General features: G+C 42.8%; 1 protein-coding gene across 2 annotated transcripts in view; it reads right to left on the bottom strand.

Moving 5' to 3' along the window:
• LOC109852752 (cadherin-87A) overlaps positions 1 to 16,369 on the bottom strand; it is a 191,421-nt gene that overhangs the window by 2,235 nt on the left and 172,817 nt on the right. For both annotated transcript variants that reach the window (XM_020424203.1, XM_020424204.1), the window contains exons 6-26: positions 14,107 to 14,364; positions 10,990 to 11,124; positions 7,876 to 8,068; positions 7,300 to 7,610; positions 6,581 to 6,736; positions 6,227 to 6,414; positions 5,952 to 6,114; positions 5,113 to 5,551; positions 4,677 to 4,868; positions 4,296 to 4,549; positions 4,038 to 4,170; positions 3,750 to 3,965; positions 2,845 to 3,144; positions 2,509 to 2,753; positions 2,140 to 2,433; positions 1,856 to 2,053; positions 1,561 to 1,783; positions 825 to 1,366; positions 489 to 664; positions 255 to 390; positions 9 to 133 (exon numbers count right to left, since the gene is read on the bottom strand). In XM_020424203.1, the coding sequence (XP_020279792.1) occupies positions 9 to 133; positions 255 to 390; positions 489 to 664; positions 825 to 1,366; positions 1,561 to 1,783; positions 1,856 to 2,053; positions 2,140 to 2,433; positions 2,509 to 2,753; positions 2,845 to 3,144; positions 3,750 to 3,965; positions 4,038 to 4,170; positions 4,296 to 4,549; positions 4,677 to 4,868; positions 5,113 to 5,551; positions 5,952 to 6,114; positions 6,227 to 6,414; positions 6,581 to 6,736; positions 7,300 to 7,610; positions 7,876 to 8,068; positions 10,990 to 11,124; positions 14,107 to 14,364 (4,877 nt within the window). The remainder of the gene's footprint in view (positions 1 to 8; positions 134 to 254; positions 391 to 488; positions 665 to 824; positions 1,367 to 1,560; positions 1,784 to 1,855; positions 2,054 to 2,139; positions 2,434 to 2,508; positions 2,754 to 2,844; positions 3,145 to 3,749; positions 3,966 to 4,037; positions 4,171 to 4,295; positions 4,550 to 4,676; positions 4,869 to 5,112; positions 5,552 to 5,951; positions 6,115 to 6,226; positions 6,415 to 6,580; positions 6,737 to 7,299; positions 7,611 to 7,875; positions 8,069 to 10,989; positions 11,125 to 14,106; positions 14,365 to 16,369) is intronic.

The following is a 16,369-nucleotide window of genomic DNA, read 5'->3' as shown; positions in this document are numbered from 1 at the left end:
GTTCTCACCAATGGCGTAAACAGCAACATACAACCGTCACGGTAACCGCTCCGACGATCAGAACAACCAAGAGAGCTATTAGAGCGGCGAGTGCAGGATCGAATGGCTCTTCTTGGACCCCGGCGTATGCGGGCTGGAAGATCAATTGATTGTAAATTCAATCGGTAGTATTGCATTTCGACAATCTTAGTAGAGTTTTCAATTCCTTTGTGCGATTTATTTATTTATTTTTATAAACTACAAGATTTACTTACCACGACGTTCTCGATGGCAAATCCGGTGTAGTAGTGTTTCAAGAAATCGTATTTCGCGTCGATAACTTTGAGCACGTGGGGAATCGGAGCGATGGTTTGGGTTTTCGGCTCGACAACATGCAGATACATGTCGCACCTGCGAAATCAAAAATTAAACGTGCAATAAATGTTCAGAAAATTATTGCACATAAAGAAAAAAGAAAGTTACGCTGCTGCGCGCGCACAAATAATTACCATTCTCTGCGAATATGTCCGGAAGCGTCAACGTGGTACCTGATATCGTCCACCACGACTCTGCTCTGCGTGGCGTTCGACAATTCCGAAACAATCTCGTCGCGCTCGCTGTTCACCTCCTCCGGAGGTCGAGATAATATGACGCGAATTAACTGAGACGGTTCGAACACCCACACCTTGGGAAACAAGAAAAATAAAAAATATTTCCTTTTTAGCGATTGTTTTACGATAAAAACTAGTAAAAATAATGGTAACAATTTTAATTGACTATTAGTCATCGTAGATAAAAACAAATCGACTCTTGTTGGCAAACTCGTGAAAGGAGAAAACACTCACGTGAACTCTGGCCATCGCGAATCTCTCCGGGATGGCGGTCTCTTTGGCAATTACTTCGACGATAAATCTGTCCTGATTGTATTCTGCCATGTATCCGCTTGTAACGAGCTTGCCGTCTTGCGTAACGTTAAACGGACTTGGCACTATCGAGCCGCTCGGCTTTTCCGAGCCGTATTTGTAAAGATTCGCACTGGCGACGTAATAATGAAGAGTGCCGTTGTCACCGACATCCAAGTCGGACGCGGTTACTTTGGTCACGAAGTCGTTTATGTTCGCCATTGAGTTCACACCGGCGTAATAATCGTTGCGCTCGAATATCGGCGGATTGTCGTTCTCGTCCAACACGGTTATAGTCACGTTCACATGCCCGTGCTCGGGATGACTGAACGGGTGGCCGGATTGCGTCGGATTAACGTAGAGATCGGGATCGTTGGACGCGAGAATGGAAAGCACGTACTTGTCTCTCATCTCGCGATCGAACGACTTGTTCGCGTAAATGCTGCCGTCGGACTTGTCCATGTAAAAGGCATAGCCTTCGTTTCCTAAACGGATTGAAAATGTGTTTTTGTGTATATTTTTCGAATTTTCCAAAGCTTTTTTTAAGGTTTCTAGAATATTTATATTTTTATTAAAACTCGAAACGCGTAAAGAACAACTGATTTTTTCTGTTCAAGTTTCACAATTTAACTTCATTATCGAGAAACGTACTCTTCAGATATTTTGTGAACGTATTTACCTGCTTCTATGTAATAGTAAACCTTCGCGTGTCTGCCTTCGTCTTTGTCCTCCGCCGTAACCTTGCCGATGAAGTAATCCTTCGGTCGATTTTCCGACACGTGAAAATTGTACTCCTCGAAAAATTGCGGCACGTTATCGTTCGTGTCGACTAACTGAACTGTCAATAGGCGCAAAGTTTCGTACGCCGTGGGACTGCCGTGATCGGCCGCTACGAGAACAAGCTAAAACAAACAATACGTAAAGATTGATTTTCAATTGTTCGATTGGAAAATGAAAATAGAAAACAATCTTACCTCAAACTTGCTCTTGATCTCGCGATCGAGAATGATTTTTGAACGAAGTTCGCCGGTTTCTTGATCTATGGAAAATTCCTCGGTTTCCTGAACGTTTCTATTGTTGACCTTCAAGTGGTAGCTGACGCGACCGTTCTCTCCGGGGTCTCTATCGATCGCTTTCACCGTCAATATTAGGTAATTCGGGACGCCTGCGTTCTAGAAATCCCGAAGATGTTTCGAGCAAGATCTAATAACTTTCAAAACACGCGTGTTATGTTCAAATTTAGAGAAAAAAAAAATACCTCCGGTACTTCCACAGTTGCGTTCGTCAGTTCCGGCATCACAAACTGCGGTTTGTGTTGATTCACGGGGGTGACTCTTATGTCGACGTAACATTTGTCCGAGTGCGGACCGCTTCCGGCGCCGTCGCGCGCTTCTACCTCGATTCTGTAGGAACCGGATCTGCCGAGAAGAGCGGCCGCAGGATACAGAATGCCAGTTTCGTGATTCAGAGAAAACGACTCGTTCTCGTTCCCGCTGACGATTGTGTACCAAACCTCGCCGTTGGTGCCTTCGTCCTGATCCACAGCTCGTACCTTCAAAATATCACACGATATGATCACGTTGATCTTTTGTATATGGCATTGAAAGAAAGATTCGGGGGACAATACCTGCAAAATAGGAGCCGGTGGGTTGACAGACAGGTTCTCAGCGACGGACGCTATGTAGCTGTGTTGCGAGAATATCGGTCTGTTATCGTTCACGTCAATTAGTTTGACAACCACCGGCACGGTGGTGCTTCGTCGAGAATTGACATGAGCGCCGTCGCTGGCCATCACCGTTATGGTGATTTCCGATGTCATCTCTCTGTCGAGAACTGTGGCACCGCCCACCGTGATCTCTCCAGTTTCATGTCCTAAAAGTTGCGTGAAAAAATTACGCGTAAAAAAAAAAGATCATCTTTTAAGCTATTGCGAGATAATCGAACACGATTTTCGACGGCTCACCGATGTTGAAGTCAGAAGCGTGTTCGCCAATTAAACTGTAGCTAACATCACCGAAAGGTCCCTCGTCATCGTCCGTAGCCTTGACGACGATAACGCGCGTGCCAGGCGGCGAGTTTTCCTTCACCGTCGCGTTGTACAACTCCTTCTCAAACTTCGGATCCTGATCGTTCACGTTGATCACCGTGACGGTAACTTTCGCGGTTGCGGAGAGCTGCGGCACTCCGGAATCGTAAGCAACGACTGTGAATTCCAATTGCTTCGTTTCCTCGTAATCGATCACTTGACTAGTTCGCACAATTCCTGCGCAAGTGAGACAATTTTTATTTCATACCGCGGGAGATCGATAGGCAAATTATCAAAAGATAAGAGTTTTGAGTAAAAAATTTGCTAGAATAGCGAGAAGTCAGTTGACCGGCAAGAAAAATTAGCTAAGATCATTGAATTTAATGTTTTCGCGGCGTGTCATAAAAATTCCTGAAGACGGTTTTGAACCATGTGTCATTTTCATATCGACGTTTTTGTGAACATTTCGATTCACCTCAAGTTCAGGTTTTCAAAAAGAAACATTTAGCCAAGAGCATCTCAGGCTCTTAAAATCCTGAGGTGAACTGAAATGTTTACAAAACGTCGGTATAAAAATTCGGGAATATTTATTAAAATTTTTGTTTTGCCAATAAAACCTTTTGTTAATAAAACAAAAAATTCAGTAGACTCAACAATTTTTTTGCTGGCCATATAATAGCAGAACTTTTTCCATGTATCGAGGGGAACTTTGATAACGAAGCACTGTCTCGTAAAACGTAAAACTATTATAAATTGGTTTTCGATTGCAGTTTTCGGACATGTTTATGCGAGATTGACGTAAAATGTATGTGTGTATGTGTTTGTATATATATATAACTTACCGGTAATATTATCAATATTGAAGTAAGGGCTCGGCGGATCGATGGCGTATCCCGCTATGTTACTGTCGGCGTCCGTCGCGGTGAAAGCGCCTACGACAGCACCGGTGGGTTGCTCTTCCTGCATCTCTATCAGATATCGGGGATTTTCTCGGGTCCACGGCTTCAAAAATTCCGGCGCCATGTGGTTCACGTCGATAATAGTGACTACCAGCTTACCTGGGGGGCGAGAAATTGCACAATTTGTGTCAATAATGGCAATTGCATTTTCTGTAAAAGTATTTTATTTACCTCGTCCTTGCTGCAAAGTGGGCGCCGTCGTGTCGCTGACGACGATCGTGACGCTTACCGTGGCCGCCACGTCTCGGTCCAGGGCACGAACGACGGAAACTTGACCGGTGGCGCGATCAACGGCGAAGAAATCCTGTTCGGCGAACAAGTTCAATTTACAAACTTTGATCTTTTAGAAAAAAATAAAAAAATAAAAAAAGATCGAACAATTTTCGAAACGAGGAAAAAGTTTCAAATCAAATATATCTTCTCTCGTACTTTGAAAGATTTGCTGTCGTTTACGCGTTGACCGTTTCTATCAATAGCGGTGATTGGTTCGGAAATGGCGAAATTCAAAGCTTCGAGATTCGTGCTGTCCGGATCGGTCGCTTTCAATGTTGCGAAAACCGTGCCAATCGGCGTGTCCTCGGTAACCTCAGCCCGTTGGGTTTCGGGCGTGAAGTACGGAGCCTTGTCGTTGCTGTTCTCGACTTGGATCATCAGCGTCGTTGTTCCGGTCAGACTCGGAGTTCCTGAGGAATGAGATAAACACACGTTGCGCACGTAACATAGGAATCAAAACAGTCTCTTCTATTTCTCACAAGAGAACGCTTTTCACGATAAATCTTTCTTTTCTCAAGAAACGGATCGAGTTCTCACCTTTGTCGAACGCAATGATTTCCACGTGATAAGTGTTTTTCTCGTCGTAATCCAACTTTCGAGACACCGTGACGACGCCGGTGGTCTCGTTGATAGCGAAGTCGTCAAAGGCTCCCTTCTGTATTCGATAGACTAGCTCTGCGTTCACTCCGCTGTCCGCGTCCGTCGCGGTCACTTCTTCCACGACAGTTCCTATCAAAATCAGACAAACGCTCGCTATACTACCATCAATCATTTGATTAACGACAATGACAATGAAATGCGAAAACGATGGACTCTCTTGCGCGAGCAATTGCCGCGATCGCGCGTTAAAAATAAAAATATCCTCTCGTCGTATATCCGACGACCTAGATTGAAGATTTGCGAGATTACTCGCAATTGCGCGCAAGGGAGTGATGCGATATCGTCGTCGTTAAAGCGTGATCCAGATACTTACCGATCGGCGATATCTCCGCGATACTGGCCGTGTAAATGTCGTGCGGGAACACGGGCGCGTTGTTGTTAACGTCGCGCACGGTGATGTTAACAAGCGCGGAATCCACGAATGTGCCGTCGCTCGCCTGTATCGTAAGACCGATCCAGTCATGGGTGGCGTTGGTCATGTCGACCGGGCTCTTGATAGTAATCTCGCCGGTGTCCGCATCGACGGCGAACAGCCCGAGCTCGTTACCTCCCACCAGAGCGTACGTGATCTTGGACGTTTTGTCCTTATCGCGCGCCTGCACCTTCAGCTCGGGCTCGAATTTCTCGGCCCCCTCGTCAACCACGGCGCGGTACTTGTCCTGCAGAAAACGCGGCGGACTGTCGTTCGCGTCTATCAGGCTGATGCGCAACGAAACGCTCGTAGTTTGTCCTTTCCCATTGTCGTCCGTCGCCTAAAAAGATCAAGTTTTCTTCGGGATAAAGATATTGAAAATAAAAACACGTTGTATATATAAAAAAATATAAATATAAATAAAATATATAAAAATATATGTATAAATGTAAATATAAAATAATGTACAACTAAGTATTAAGATTGAGCCACACAATGGATGTACGTGCGTTAAATTGAATTCAAAAAGTAATAAATAATATATAATATATATTGTACAATATATAATATATACAAAATAATATACTATATAGGAAGACTATATATAGAGGATGTTTGTTTTATAAAGTGTATCAAAAATATTAGTTTTTTAATTAATGCAAGTTTTTCTCTCACGAGACATGCTTGCAATTATAGCTGTGTGTACATATATATATGTACAAAAAAGTGAGATCGGTTACCTTGTAGGTGAGGAAGTATTCGGTCTGTTGCTCGTAATCTAGACACGGGGACGTGCCGAGCGTCTGGCAGGGCGCGACCGTGATGGTTCCGGTTTTCTTGTCGATCGCAAAATGCTCGGCGCCCTGACCGAGTAATTGATAGACTATGCCGGCGGTGCCAAAGCTGTGTATAACACAGAAACCCGTGAGACGTGAGACGAGAGAACGGGGGGAGGATCGCGTTTTCAAATTACTTGGTGCGGCACAAAGCTAAAGCCGAGCTAACGAACGCTTACCGGCCGCTGTCGCGATCCTTCGCTGTGATCGTTATAATTGGGCTCTCCGGAGCCGCCGTCTCGGATATCGAGGCTGTGTACGTGGGGCTCCCGAACGATGGGGCATTATCGTTTGCATCCGTGATGGCGATCGTTACCGTCGCCGTTGACGACAGTTTCGGATTCGTGTGCACCTCCTCGGCGACGACCTGGTAACGATAATCGCGTATTTCTCGTCATCGCGCGAGCGAGTTTTAGAATCAAATGTGCAATTACAATAGTTCGAACTTGCATCAAGTGATATTCGTTGTTCGGAAACAAATCAACTTAACCTGCCCTTTGAGAGAGAAATTTTTAATTTCAATTGTGCCTTACCAGGATAATGAATTTTCGTTGATTGGGGTTTTCGTAGTCGAGCGAGCCGTTGGTAACGCGAATGTTCACGGACGTGCTGCCGGTCGCCAGCACCGGTTCCACCGTGAACGCGCCCGTTATGTCTTCCAGTCGCAGAGAAAATACGGAGTTGAGACCCTTTTTGCACACAAACACACGAATCGATGTCGTGATTCTTTTTCGGCGTGCGAGCGAAGCGCAATCTCTCACTTTCTTTCTTTCGACAAACTACGGTAGCACAGGCGGCATTTTACAGCGGTCAATAATGATTGTTTCGAAAACAAGATTTCATAAAATACGTCATGAATTATATTTACACCCGACGCGGTTCGTTCGCTATACGTTAACGCGCGAACATTTTAACAAGCGGACCGAATTAAAACGCGCTTTGACGTTTTTCCGACGAGCGTCGTCATTCCGCGCGCGATATCCCGCGAGCTTGATAAAAAAACCCGAATGCATTAACATAAATATTGAATTAACAAGCGTTTATCGCGTTTAAGTTTCTGTAAATTTCTCTCGGGGTTTTCGACATTTTGACATTAATTGTCGAATTTGCGTCCAATTATCGACAATATGTGCAATTTGCATTTTGCTCGATCGAAAGAGAGAGAGAAAGAGAGAGACATTTGAAAAACAAAACGCACAAGTTTTTTTTTTTTTTTTTTTTATCTACCGATCGAATCTCGGAGAAAACTCACCACGTCCGGGTCTTTCACCGTCATGTCCAGATGCGGCAACGGCGTGCCGTCCGGCACGTTTTCCGGGATCTCGATGTTGTACTCGCGTCGATTAAACGTGGGCGGCTCGTCGTTGACGTCCTTAATCGTCACCGTCGCCTTGGCCGTCGATACCGTCAGCTTGTCGTTGCCGGGCATGCCGTCGATTAATTCGCGAGCTTTCACAATCAGCGTGAGCACGCCCGTCGAGTTCTCCAGCGCCTCTCTGTCCAGCGGCTTCGCCGTCCTCAACTCCCCCGTGTCGTCGTCCAGCAGAAAATAATCAAACGGATCTGAAAATGCGACGCATTCGACGTCGTGTTAATAAAGACTCATTACCGTCACTCTAATTATCTTTGCTGTCAGTCTGATTATCTTTATATTCAAAATTCTGAAGTTCAAACACAGTTCTCACTATATAAGGACCAAAAATTAAAAAAATAATATATGTAAATTTTATATATATATTTTATACACGAAATTAGTTAAAATTTCACAGAATCTGCGAAGAGATTAGTTTTATGGCGAATATGATTCAGTTATAAACGGCAGACTCACTGGTAACCAGTTCGTACATCATCTTCCGCGGCATACCCCGGTCGCCGTCTCGAGCCTTTACGATCATCACAAGGGTCCCGATGGGATCGTCCTCGAATACTACACCTGTTAGCGAGTCCAGAAATTCCGGCGGACTGTTCTGAATGTCCGCCACCTTGATCTCCACGCCGGTGGTTTCATTGTTCAGGCCGTCCTGCCGCAACAAAATTTCGCACATTTCAGGTTGCCGTCTGGTCGTGGGATTAATGTCGCGCAGTTTCCGCTTTTACGACACGAGTTGTAATTCTACTCCACCCATTTGCGCGATCTCCGCTTTTGTTGCGTCTCGTGTTAGGTTAATTTCCGACTGCCCGACTGCAAATTTTACCGTTCGACAGCTATTTTTTTCGCAATAAATTTTTCTGACGATGCGTCAGAAAAAAATATTTCGTAAAAACTATTTTTTGGTAGAAAAAAAATTGTCGGAACGAGATAAGACAACACGATTCAACAAATTTGTCTTCTGTACCGCAACAAATTCGAGATCACTTTAATCCGCGAGCCGATTAGAAGTAACTCGCATTTGCGGACGGCGAGTCTCGTGAAAAATAAAAGAAGCGTAAAATTAACTCGACCGCGCGCTTTATTCGACCGATTTATAACGCGCAAAGGCCTCGAGGCCTTCGCCTCGTCCGTGTTCTGCCGCTTTTCATCGCCGCCCCCGCTATAATTACACGCGCTATCGCGAGCGAAACCATCTTCTTAGAGAGGACGACGTTTTCGTCGCTTCCGGAGAGAGAACGTGTAATTAAAATCAATCTCCGGCGTGCTCGCCGAGAAAGAGACTCTCTCTCTCTCTCTCTCGTGCGCTTTCGCCGTTACGAGCGCGCCAAAGAGTGTCGCGAGTGACTCTGCAATTATCTCTTTATGCACGATCTCGCGCACACGTAAGTACACCCAGACGTTGATTAATTAATCTTCGCTATATCCCGCGCGTCTCTCCCGCGCTTATTAAGTAAGAATTACGCGAGTTTTATGCAATTTGATTGTTTTCGTCGCGGAATCTTCTTTCCGCAATTCTTTGATCGATCGTCGAGTTTCTCTTTTCGACGTGTTGCAACTGTTTTGCAAGAAATGAGATTTTAGAACCACACGCTGGATGTATACGTGCGAAATGCAGTGGAACTCCAGCAATTTCGAGCGCACAGGACCGATTCTGTCTAGAATTCGAAATTATTTTCTTCCCCTTTTAGTCAGCGATCGACTGATAACAAGAGACAAAAAATATGTTTCTCTTTCTCTTAGAGTGGAAATAGAGGCTGCGTTTCGACATCTACTGCCAGGACTAGAAATCTATAGCACACGTGACGTGAGGTATAGATTTTTTTAGTGTTGGCAGCGAGTATCGGAACGCAGCCAAACGCGCGTTCTACGATTTGCACTCGCTCGAGATCGGACGAAAACATCATTAGTAAGAGAACCTATTCTCATAAGAAATCTCATAAAAAAAGAAATCGAAATTGTAATGTTCGAAATTACTAAAGTAATTCTTACTGTATATATTTTTAACGTGTAAATTAATATATATTTAGAATTGGACAACTGGAATACGAGAGATTGGGAATCGATTCCCCTGATCAGATATTTTTTCACAATTCAATTTTTTAAATTTCATTAGGGAGTTAAATGGACAATTCATGTATATGTGACGCAAAGTGGCATCTTAGAATTGTTTATGGTCATTGAAGGCATTATATTTGTTTGTTGTTTTGTAAGATTTTTTTCCCACCCGTTGCGTTTCTCCGGCAAACAAATTTCTACCCGATTTTCTTCAAATTCGCGCAATATACCTCGGGCGTTGCACAAGAAGAGAAAAAAAAAGAGAGAAATACCGCGCGGAATCTCGATGAACCAAGCGGAAAATAGTCGCATCCATCACACGCGAATACATATAAGATCTAATAAGCATAAACGAGATATGTTTACCGCGCGATAGCGCGGGGTTTATGATATAACTTGCGTGTGTGTGTGTGTGTGTATGTGTGTGAAAACGCGCACTGACAATGAATCACGCGAGAAGGCGGTTTATGATTTTTTTTTCTCTTTGCTTTAAAAACGCGTGAAACGTGAGCCTGAAAAGTTTTCCGCGCGTGTTGCTACACATATTTCGTTTTTATATCTCAACAATGACGATCGAAATCAAAGGGTAAACCGGGGGGTAACTAAGGTTTCCGGTTTCCACCCGAACATACCGTGTCTGGCTTTTTATCAACAAACACCCCTTTTTGAAACCACGTAAACTCGATAGTGTTCTTTGCGCTCTCGCCCCGGTGCGCTTTTATTTTAAATAATACCACGTGTTTTGCTTCTCTCTCTCTCTCACTTGTGCGCAACAAAGCGGAGAGCCTGGACGGCTCTAGAATTACGCTGTTTTTGTCCGAAAAAATTGGATACAAAAAAAAATCAACAACTACGATCCGTTCGCAAAACTGGAACGTGAGTAACGCGCGGAAAAGATGATGCGCGCGACGTATCCTCATAACGTTCAATGAGTCTTATCAAAATGTTTATATATTTTAATTAGTATCTCATATGATTAATATATTGTTAAAGAGGTATATGTAAAATCACTTGATATTACTAAATATATTTTTGTTAATTTAAGAAATTGAGTTAATTTCATCAGATCGTGGAATATGAGTTGTAGGTTTTTATGTTTTCGTGCCACTAAGAGTATAAAGAATCAGAATTTTATAATATTTTGATTTATTTTATATCTTAATAAATTGCAAATTTTTTTGCCAAATTGTTTTTCATGTTCCGACTAACTCGATGCACTTTCATGCTTATGTTCAAAAAGTTTCGTGTATCATCTATATTTATGTACAATATCTGCCCCGTCTTCGCGCGTCTCCACGCCCGAGCTTGTAAATTTGTATCCTGAATTCGACCGCAATCTCGGATGTCACGTATACACGCATCTGGTTATGAATAGATTTGTTCGGGGCCGTCATCGCGTTGCGAGAGAGCAGCACACACAGCTCATCGGAGTGACCAGTCTCCGTAGCCGCGGACACATACATAAATTACAGTCAATTCTCGAGAGTTTCCCTCGAAGGGTTATAAGATACTTACGCTCGCTCGCAGCAGCAGCTGATAGAAAGGTCTCTCCCGGTAGTCGAGGGGCTGCCGCAGCACCAACGCGCCCACGTACGTGTTCTGGCTCTTCTCGACGTTGACGATGCCGAACTTTTCGCACGCGTCCTGGAACTGTAACAAAAAAAAAAAAAAAATTATCCGTTTGTTCAAAAATTCTCAAACTCGTGTGCGATGGGAAGTTTTCGCACGCGCGCGCGAATTCATAAATTCGCTTCGTTTAAATTATGCGCGCACATCATTTTGTTATTGTGAAATTACAAATTAAAATTTCGCGTTGTTTCGAACGATGAAAATACATACCTATATTCGAGAATACAATTCAATTTGCATTCGAATTTCGAAAATGGAAAAACAAACGTGTCTCCAATTTATAATTAATTTGCGGCAAACCGTCCACCTGTTTGTCAACGAGCATCTCTTAATTAGCGTTGTTGTCAACCGCGATCGAAGCTGCGACGACGACCCGGACACATTCACAGGGCATTACCAAATGTTCGAACGGATGATTCGCGTGCCAAAATCCCGAGACGTTGTAAACATTAGTTATATTTAATGACTAGGTGCGATCGCGCGCGTTGCTTCCGACTAGTTACGGCAGCAGCGGTGAATTCCGCGCGCGGTAAGTGCGCGGAGCATTAAAGTTCGCCGCTGCAATGCCGCCGGGCCATTAGTTAAAAGGTTTTACGGTTTTATTGGTCACGGCTAACAGCCCTACCGGAATTTATCGAGCGAATATGACGTAGGGTGGGCAGTGCGCTTTATATGTACTAATATCCCGGGGCCACTCGTCTTTTCCCGAAAAAGATGCGATAGGAAGATAAAGAGAGCGGGAGAGAGAGAGAGAGAGAAAGAAACGTCGGAGGCCGCAGAGATAATTTTCACGGGCTGCGAGATGATATACGAATTGGACTTTTCTCGCTGGGAGAGAGAAAAAAACGTCCGTGCGATACGCGAACGTCGTTTTTCCCGTCGACCGAATTCTCGAGGCGTATTCGTGGAGTCCCTTTTGCCGATGCGAAACGAACGGCGCGTATCGCATAAGTGATTGCGCGTTACATCGATCGGGTTCCCGAACGGATAGCAGTTTTCAACAGCAATTTTCCGCGGTAACATACTACAACTTATCGTAAATACGATTTTCGGACGTGACCGAAATTCCATAGACTCGTGCGGCGATGACGATTCGAATGAAAACATTATACGAGATGCTCCATCCAAACAAAACTTTGCCCCTTAGGTGCTTGCATTTCTGATATATACATATATATTTCGAGTTTGAAATAATTTTTCGTCTCTTGAAAATTGTTTTAATTCTATTCAAAATAAGCACGGATGAAGTAAAATACTAACATCTTGCAAAGAAATGAAAAAACACAATCGGGGGAAAGCCGCAACTTTTAATCAGATCCAAAGTGGATCGAAATGACGATACGTACAAAACCATAAACTCGTTACGTCGATAAACTGAAATTTCCCTGCTTGCGCGGGCGAGGATAATAAAATTTTCGTTTACACATCGAAAAGATTCGATTTGCGAACGCGCCCCAGTACGCGCGCGCGCTTGTCCATGCGAAACAGGTTACGCGTTTTCCACGGGGGTTAACATCCGGGAGCTGCGCAGCAATGATTGCGGAAGTCCGACTCTTTACGAGGAGCAAGCAGCAGTGACCGCCGCCATCGTCGTCGTCGTTGTCGTCGTCGACGAGTCCTTGGCTCCCTCGGGCGTGCTGCTCGGCGTTGCGAGACGGAGTTGCGAGCTGCTTTCCCCCGGTCCTTGTTTCTCTCTCTCTCGCTCGCTTGGTTTATTACAGGAAGCGCGGGATGACTTAATGGAAAACTGCGAATTACAAAGCCCGGTCCCGGCGCCGATATTCCGCCTCGCCTCGCGAAACAAGAGAGAAACGCCTCATCCGGGACGAATACTTCATTTTATGTGAAATACCGGTGCTTGTACATCTTTTATCCGCCTCACAGCGGGGCTGTGTATTCCAACGCGACGCGGTCTAAACCCTCGCGTCGCATCCTAAAGAAGCTGAGAGACGGCACACCGACGACTTCTTAATAAAGTCTTTGAGCGGAAAAGACAGACTCCTCGTTCCTTTACAGCCTGTTTATTATCTGCTTTCTTCCGCGCGGGTGGTACAATATCGCGAATGAGACCTCGTCGTTTTTATTTAATTGCTTTTCCCGTTGCTACAGTCTCTCGCAACCCTCGAAAAATATTTCGTGCGCGCGCGCGCGATCGATATTCTGATAATCCCTTTATTCCCGTTATCGACAAATTGTAAGCTTAGTTACGAGAGATAGATAGCTCGACAAAAAAAGCTATCGTTATAATATCTGCATTGTCATCTTCTTTATGACGGGAAGAGAGAATGTGCAGTTTAATTAATAACAGTTAAAAGAAATGGAGAAGATCTTGAACGTTTAATTGTAATTTCCTTTAAATCACTAGGATTAGATACTCTATTTATTAGGATTTATAAATTAAAAAAGTAAATATTTAGATAATTAAAAGAATTTGACGATATTTTTATAAGTAGAGGAACTTGTCTAGTAAATGATAGTCCGTCCAATCCAATGATAGGATTAACTTATTTGCCAAGCTTGCACATATTGTTGTTTAGATTAGATTTTAAGATTAACAAATCTTTTTTAAATAAATAAATTAAAAAAGAACTAGCAAAACCGAGGTGTGCGTTTGAAATAGGAGCAAATGGAGAAATTAGTACAAATCCGTGCGAGGAGATATCCGCCACGCCAGACTCCATTACGCTTTTACTTCATCACCGTTGTAAAGTTAGCGAGAGAAAAGAAAGATTAAATAAAAAGAAAAAACCTCGCATTTTTCTTGTAACGCGCGTTACAAGAGATATTAAGTCGCGAGAATAACCGAGTTTTGTGCTGTTCTCGGGATAACGTTATTGAACGAATTGGCGAAGACAACGGATCTTGAGTCTCTGTGAGAGACGTAAAAGCCACAGGGTGAAATTTTCCATCGCGGAAAAACCACTCGCAAGAAAGCGCCAGATGCGAAACCGTGTGAAAATGATATGATTATCTCTCGCGAGTTAACGCGTATTAACGACTCACCTGTGGCTGCGGGACACACGTGAGATCTATGATGTCGCCCAGCAGGTCGGGATCCACGACCTTGATGCCCGCTAGTATCGTGGAACCCACTGGGGTATCTTCCTCGGCGACGGCCTCGTACGGAACTCCGAGAAAGTGCGGCGGATTGTCGTTCTCATCCAGCACGATCACGTACGCGTCCACGCCGACGATGTTTGGCTGCTGCCCCGCCGGCACCTCGTCCTCCAGAGTGACCCGAAAGCGTATCGTGTCGTTTTCCTGAAACAATATAAACAGGAAAATCAATCACGCGCGCGTCAACCGCCGACGTTCGTCAGAAAATCCGGGAGACTCTCTGCAAGTTTTTTCTCTCTTTTTTTGTATACACTATTGCATTTCAAATGATGATATTTACCGGATAATAAAAAGTTCTCATCCGGGAAAAGGACGAGAAGAGAGCTAAGTTCTAATATTGAAAGGAAGTTCGAAGTCAGTGCATCTAGCTAACTCCCTCGAGAAGTTCTTCAAAAAGTTTTCAAGTCTCATACGAAGTTCGTTAAAAAAAAAGAAGAAAGGAACCGACGAATGGAAAGTAACTTGAAAAAAAACAAGAAACTCTTGTTCTATAAAACATAAGGAGCGTTTTTTATTGTAACAAAAAAAACAATATTATCTCGCTTTAATATTGTACACAAGTGTTTCAAATTTTATTTTTATTACCAAGAAGTGACGTTAGCGCAACTTGGATTTTAAATAATTATTATTATTGTGGAAATTTTATTATAACGCTCGGAAAGTTCCCAGTCCAAAAAAAAAAATAATAATAATAATAAAACGAGGAAAGGGAAGAGAAAAGCACAAAAGATTGCAAAGTGTCGTTTCGAAGATATCGTTCGGAAGTTTGAAAAAGACGGGCAAAGTCGGGTAGGCACTGGGGGTTTTAGTAGTCGCTAACGAGGTCGAGGATGGAAAGATGGCACTCAAAGTTCTTGCCAAGTGTGTGCATGTACCCAATTGCGCATGCATTAGAATATATACATATTTACGCGGGTAGATAGTCTCTCCCAAAAGGCGTCGTGGCGTCGGAGAACAATAATAATGGCGATACACTGAAGTTAAATTCGCTCTCATAACGTATTACGAAATGTAAATGCAAGCCGCGAATTCGTCCGCGAGTAACTTACACGTTACACGCGCGAATGTGAGATAACTATAACAAAATTTCTATTGTTATCTATTTCTTTTTTTAGAAGAAAATCTGAAATAACAAGATAACAATCGTACGATTGAGGTCAAATATCTCAATCGATATGACTCGCGACGATTCGCGCGCGCACGTAGATATTATTCGCGGATTCAATATGACCGAGGATGATTAGACCCAGCTATATGCATGAGTCGTAACGCGTCGTAACGCTCTTGATAATATACCGTGATGCACTATCGACGTTATCATATCCGCCATGTTCCGGTAATTACAGCGCCAAACGCTGAAAATTTCCACCGAAGCGGATAATAACCCGCGTACACGCGCATGGTAATCGAGTGAACGTACTCTCTAATGTCAATGCGTTCGAAATCGTCTGCGAGAACGATTCCCCCGGTGATGAAAGAGATTGATTGATTGATTGATTGATTTAGCTTTATTTGTATTGCGCTCTGGGAATAATTCCCCTCAAGCGCTTGGTACAATTAATATTTCGTAAACAGAAAACATATTAAAAGAGAAGAACTTAATTATAAAGTAATACATAGAAAAAAGAAATAAGAAAATAAAATAACAAAATTAAAATAACAAAAATTAACAAAAATTAACAAAAATTAAACAAAAATTAACAGATGTTGACAAGTATTCTAAAAAGTAAATATAACAAATGTAAAGGTAATTAAACAAAAGAAATCAATTAAATTATAACAAAATAACAGAAACAAGTAGAATAATAAAAATAATATGAAAGAAAAATCTAATAAGAATATGAAATAGACAATGGGGTGCCAAACATCTGTTATTACAAAGCAAACAGAAAAGTAGATCATAATGACAAAAAATAACAAAAATAATAAAATATGTAAGACAAGGTATTGAAAATATTAAGACAGAAATAAAAATATTTTTAACAAAAATACAAAGATAAATATAAAATATGAAAGATTAAGAGGAAACAATAAAAATCTAAATAGTTAACAAATATAAATTAAGAAGAAATAACTAAATGTATATACAGAGTAAAAAGCTAGCTGGAGAGTAGGATATACCAAAGAATAACTTAGACAGAGCCAGCTA

This window comes from Pseudomyrmex gracilis, unplaced genomic scaffold (assembly GCF_002006095.1).
Source record: "Pseudomyrmex gracilis isolate BER0280 unplaced genomic scaffold, ASM200609v1 scaffold_35, whole genome shotgun sequence".
Lineage (NCBI taxonomy): Eukaryota > Metazoa > Arthropoda > Insecta > Hymenoptera > Formicidae > Pseudomyrmex > Pseudomyrmex gracilis.
The sequence above is the reverse complement of the archived record's forward strand: the minus strand, read 5'-3'. Positions and strand labels throughout refer to the sequence as shown.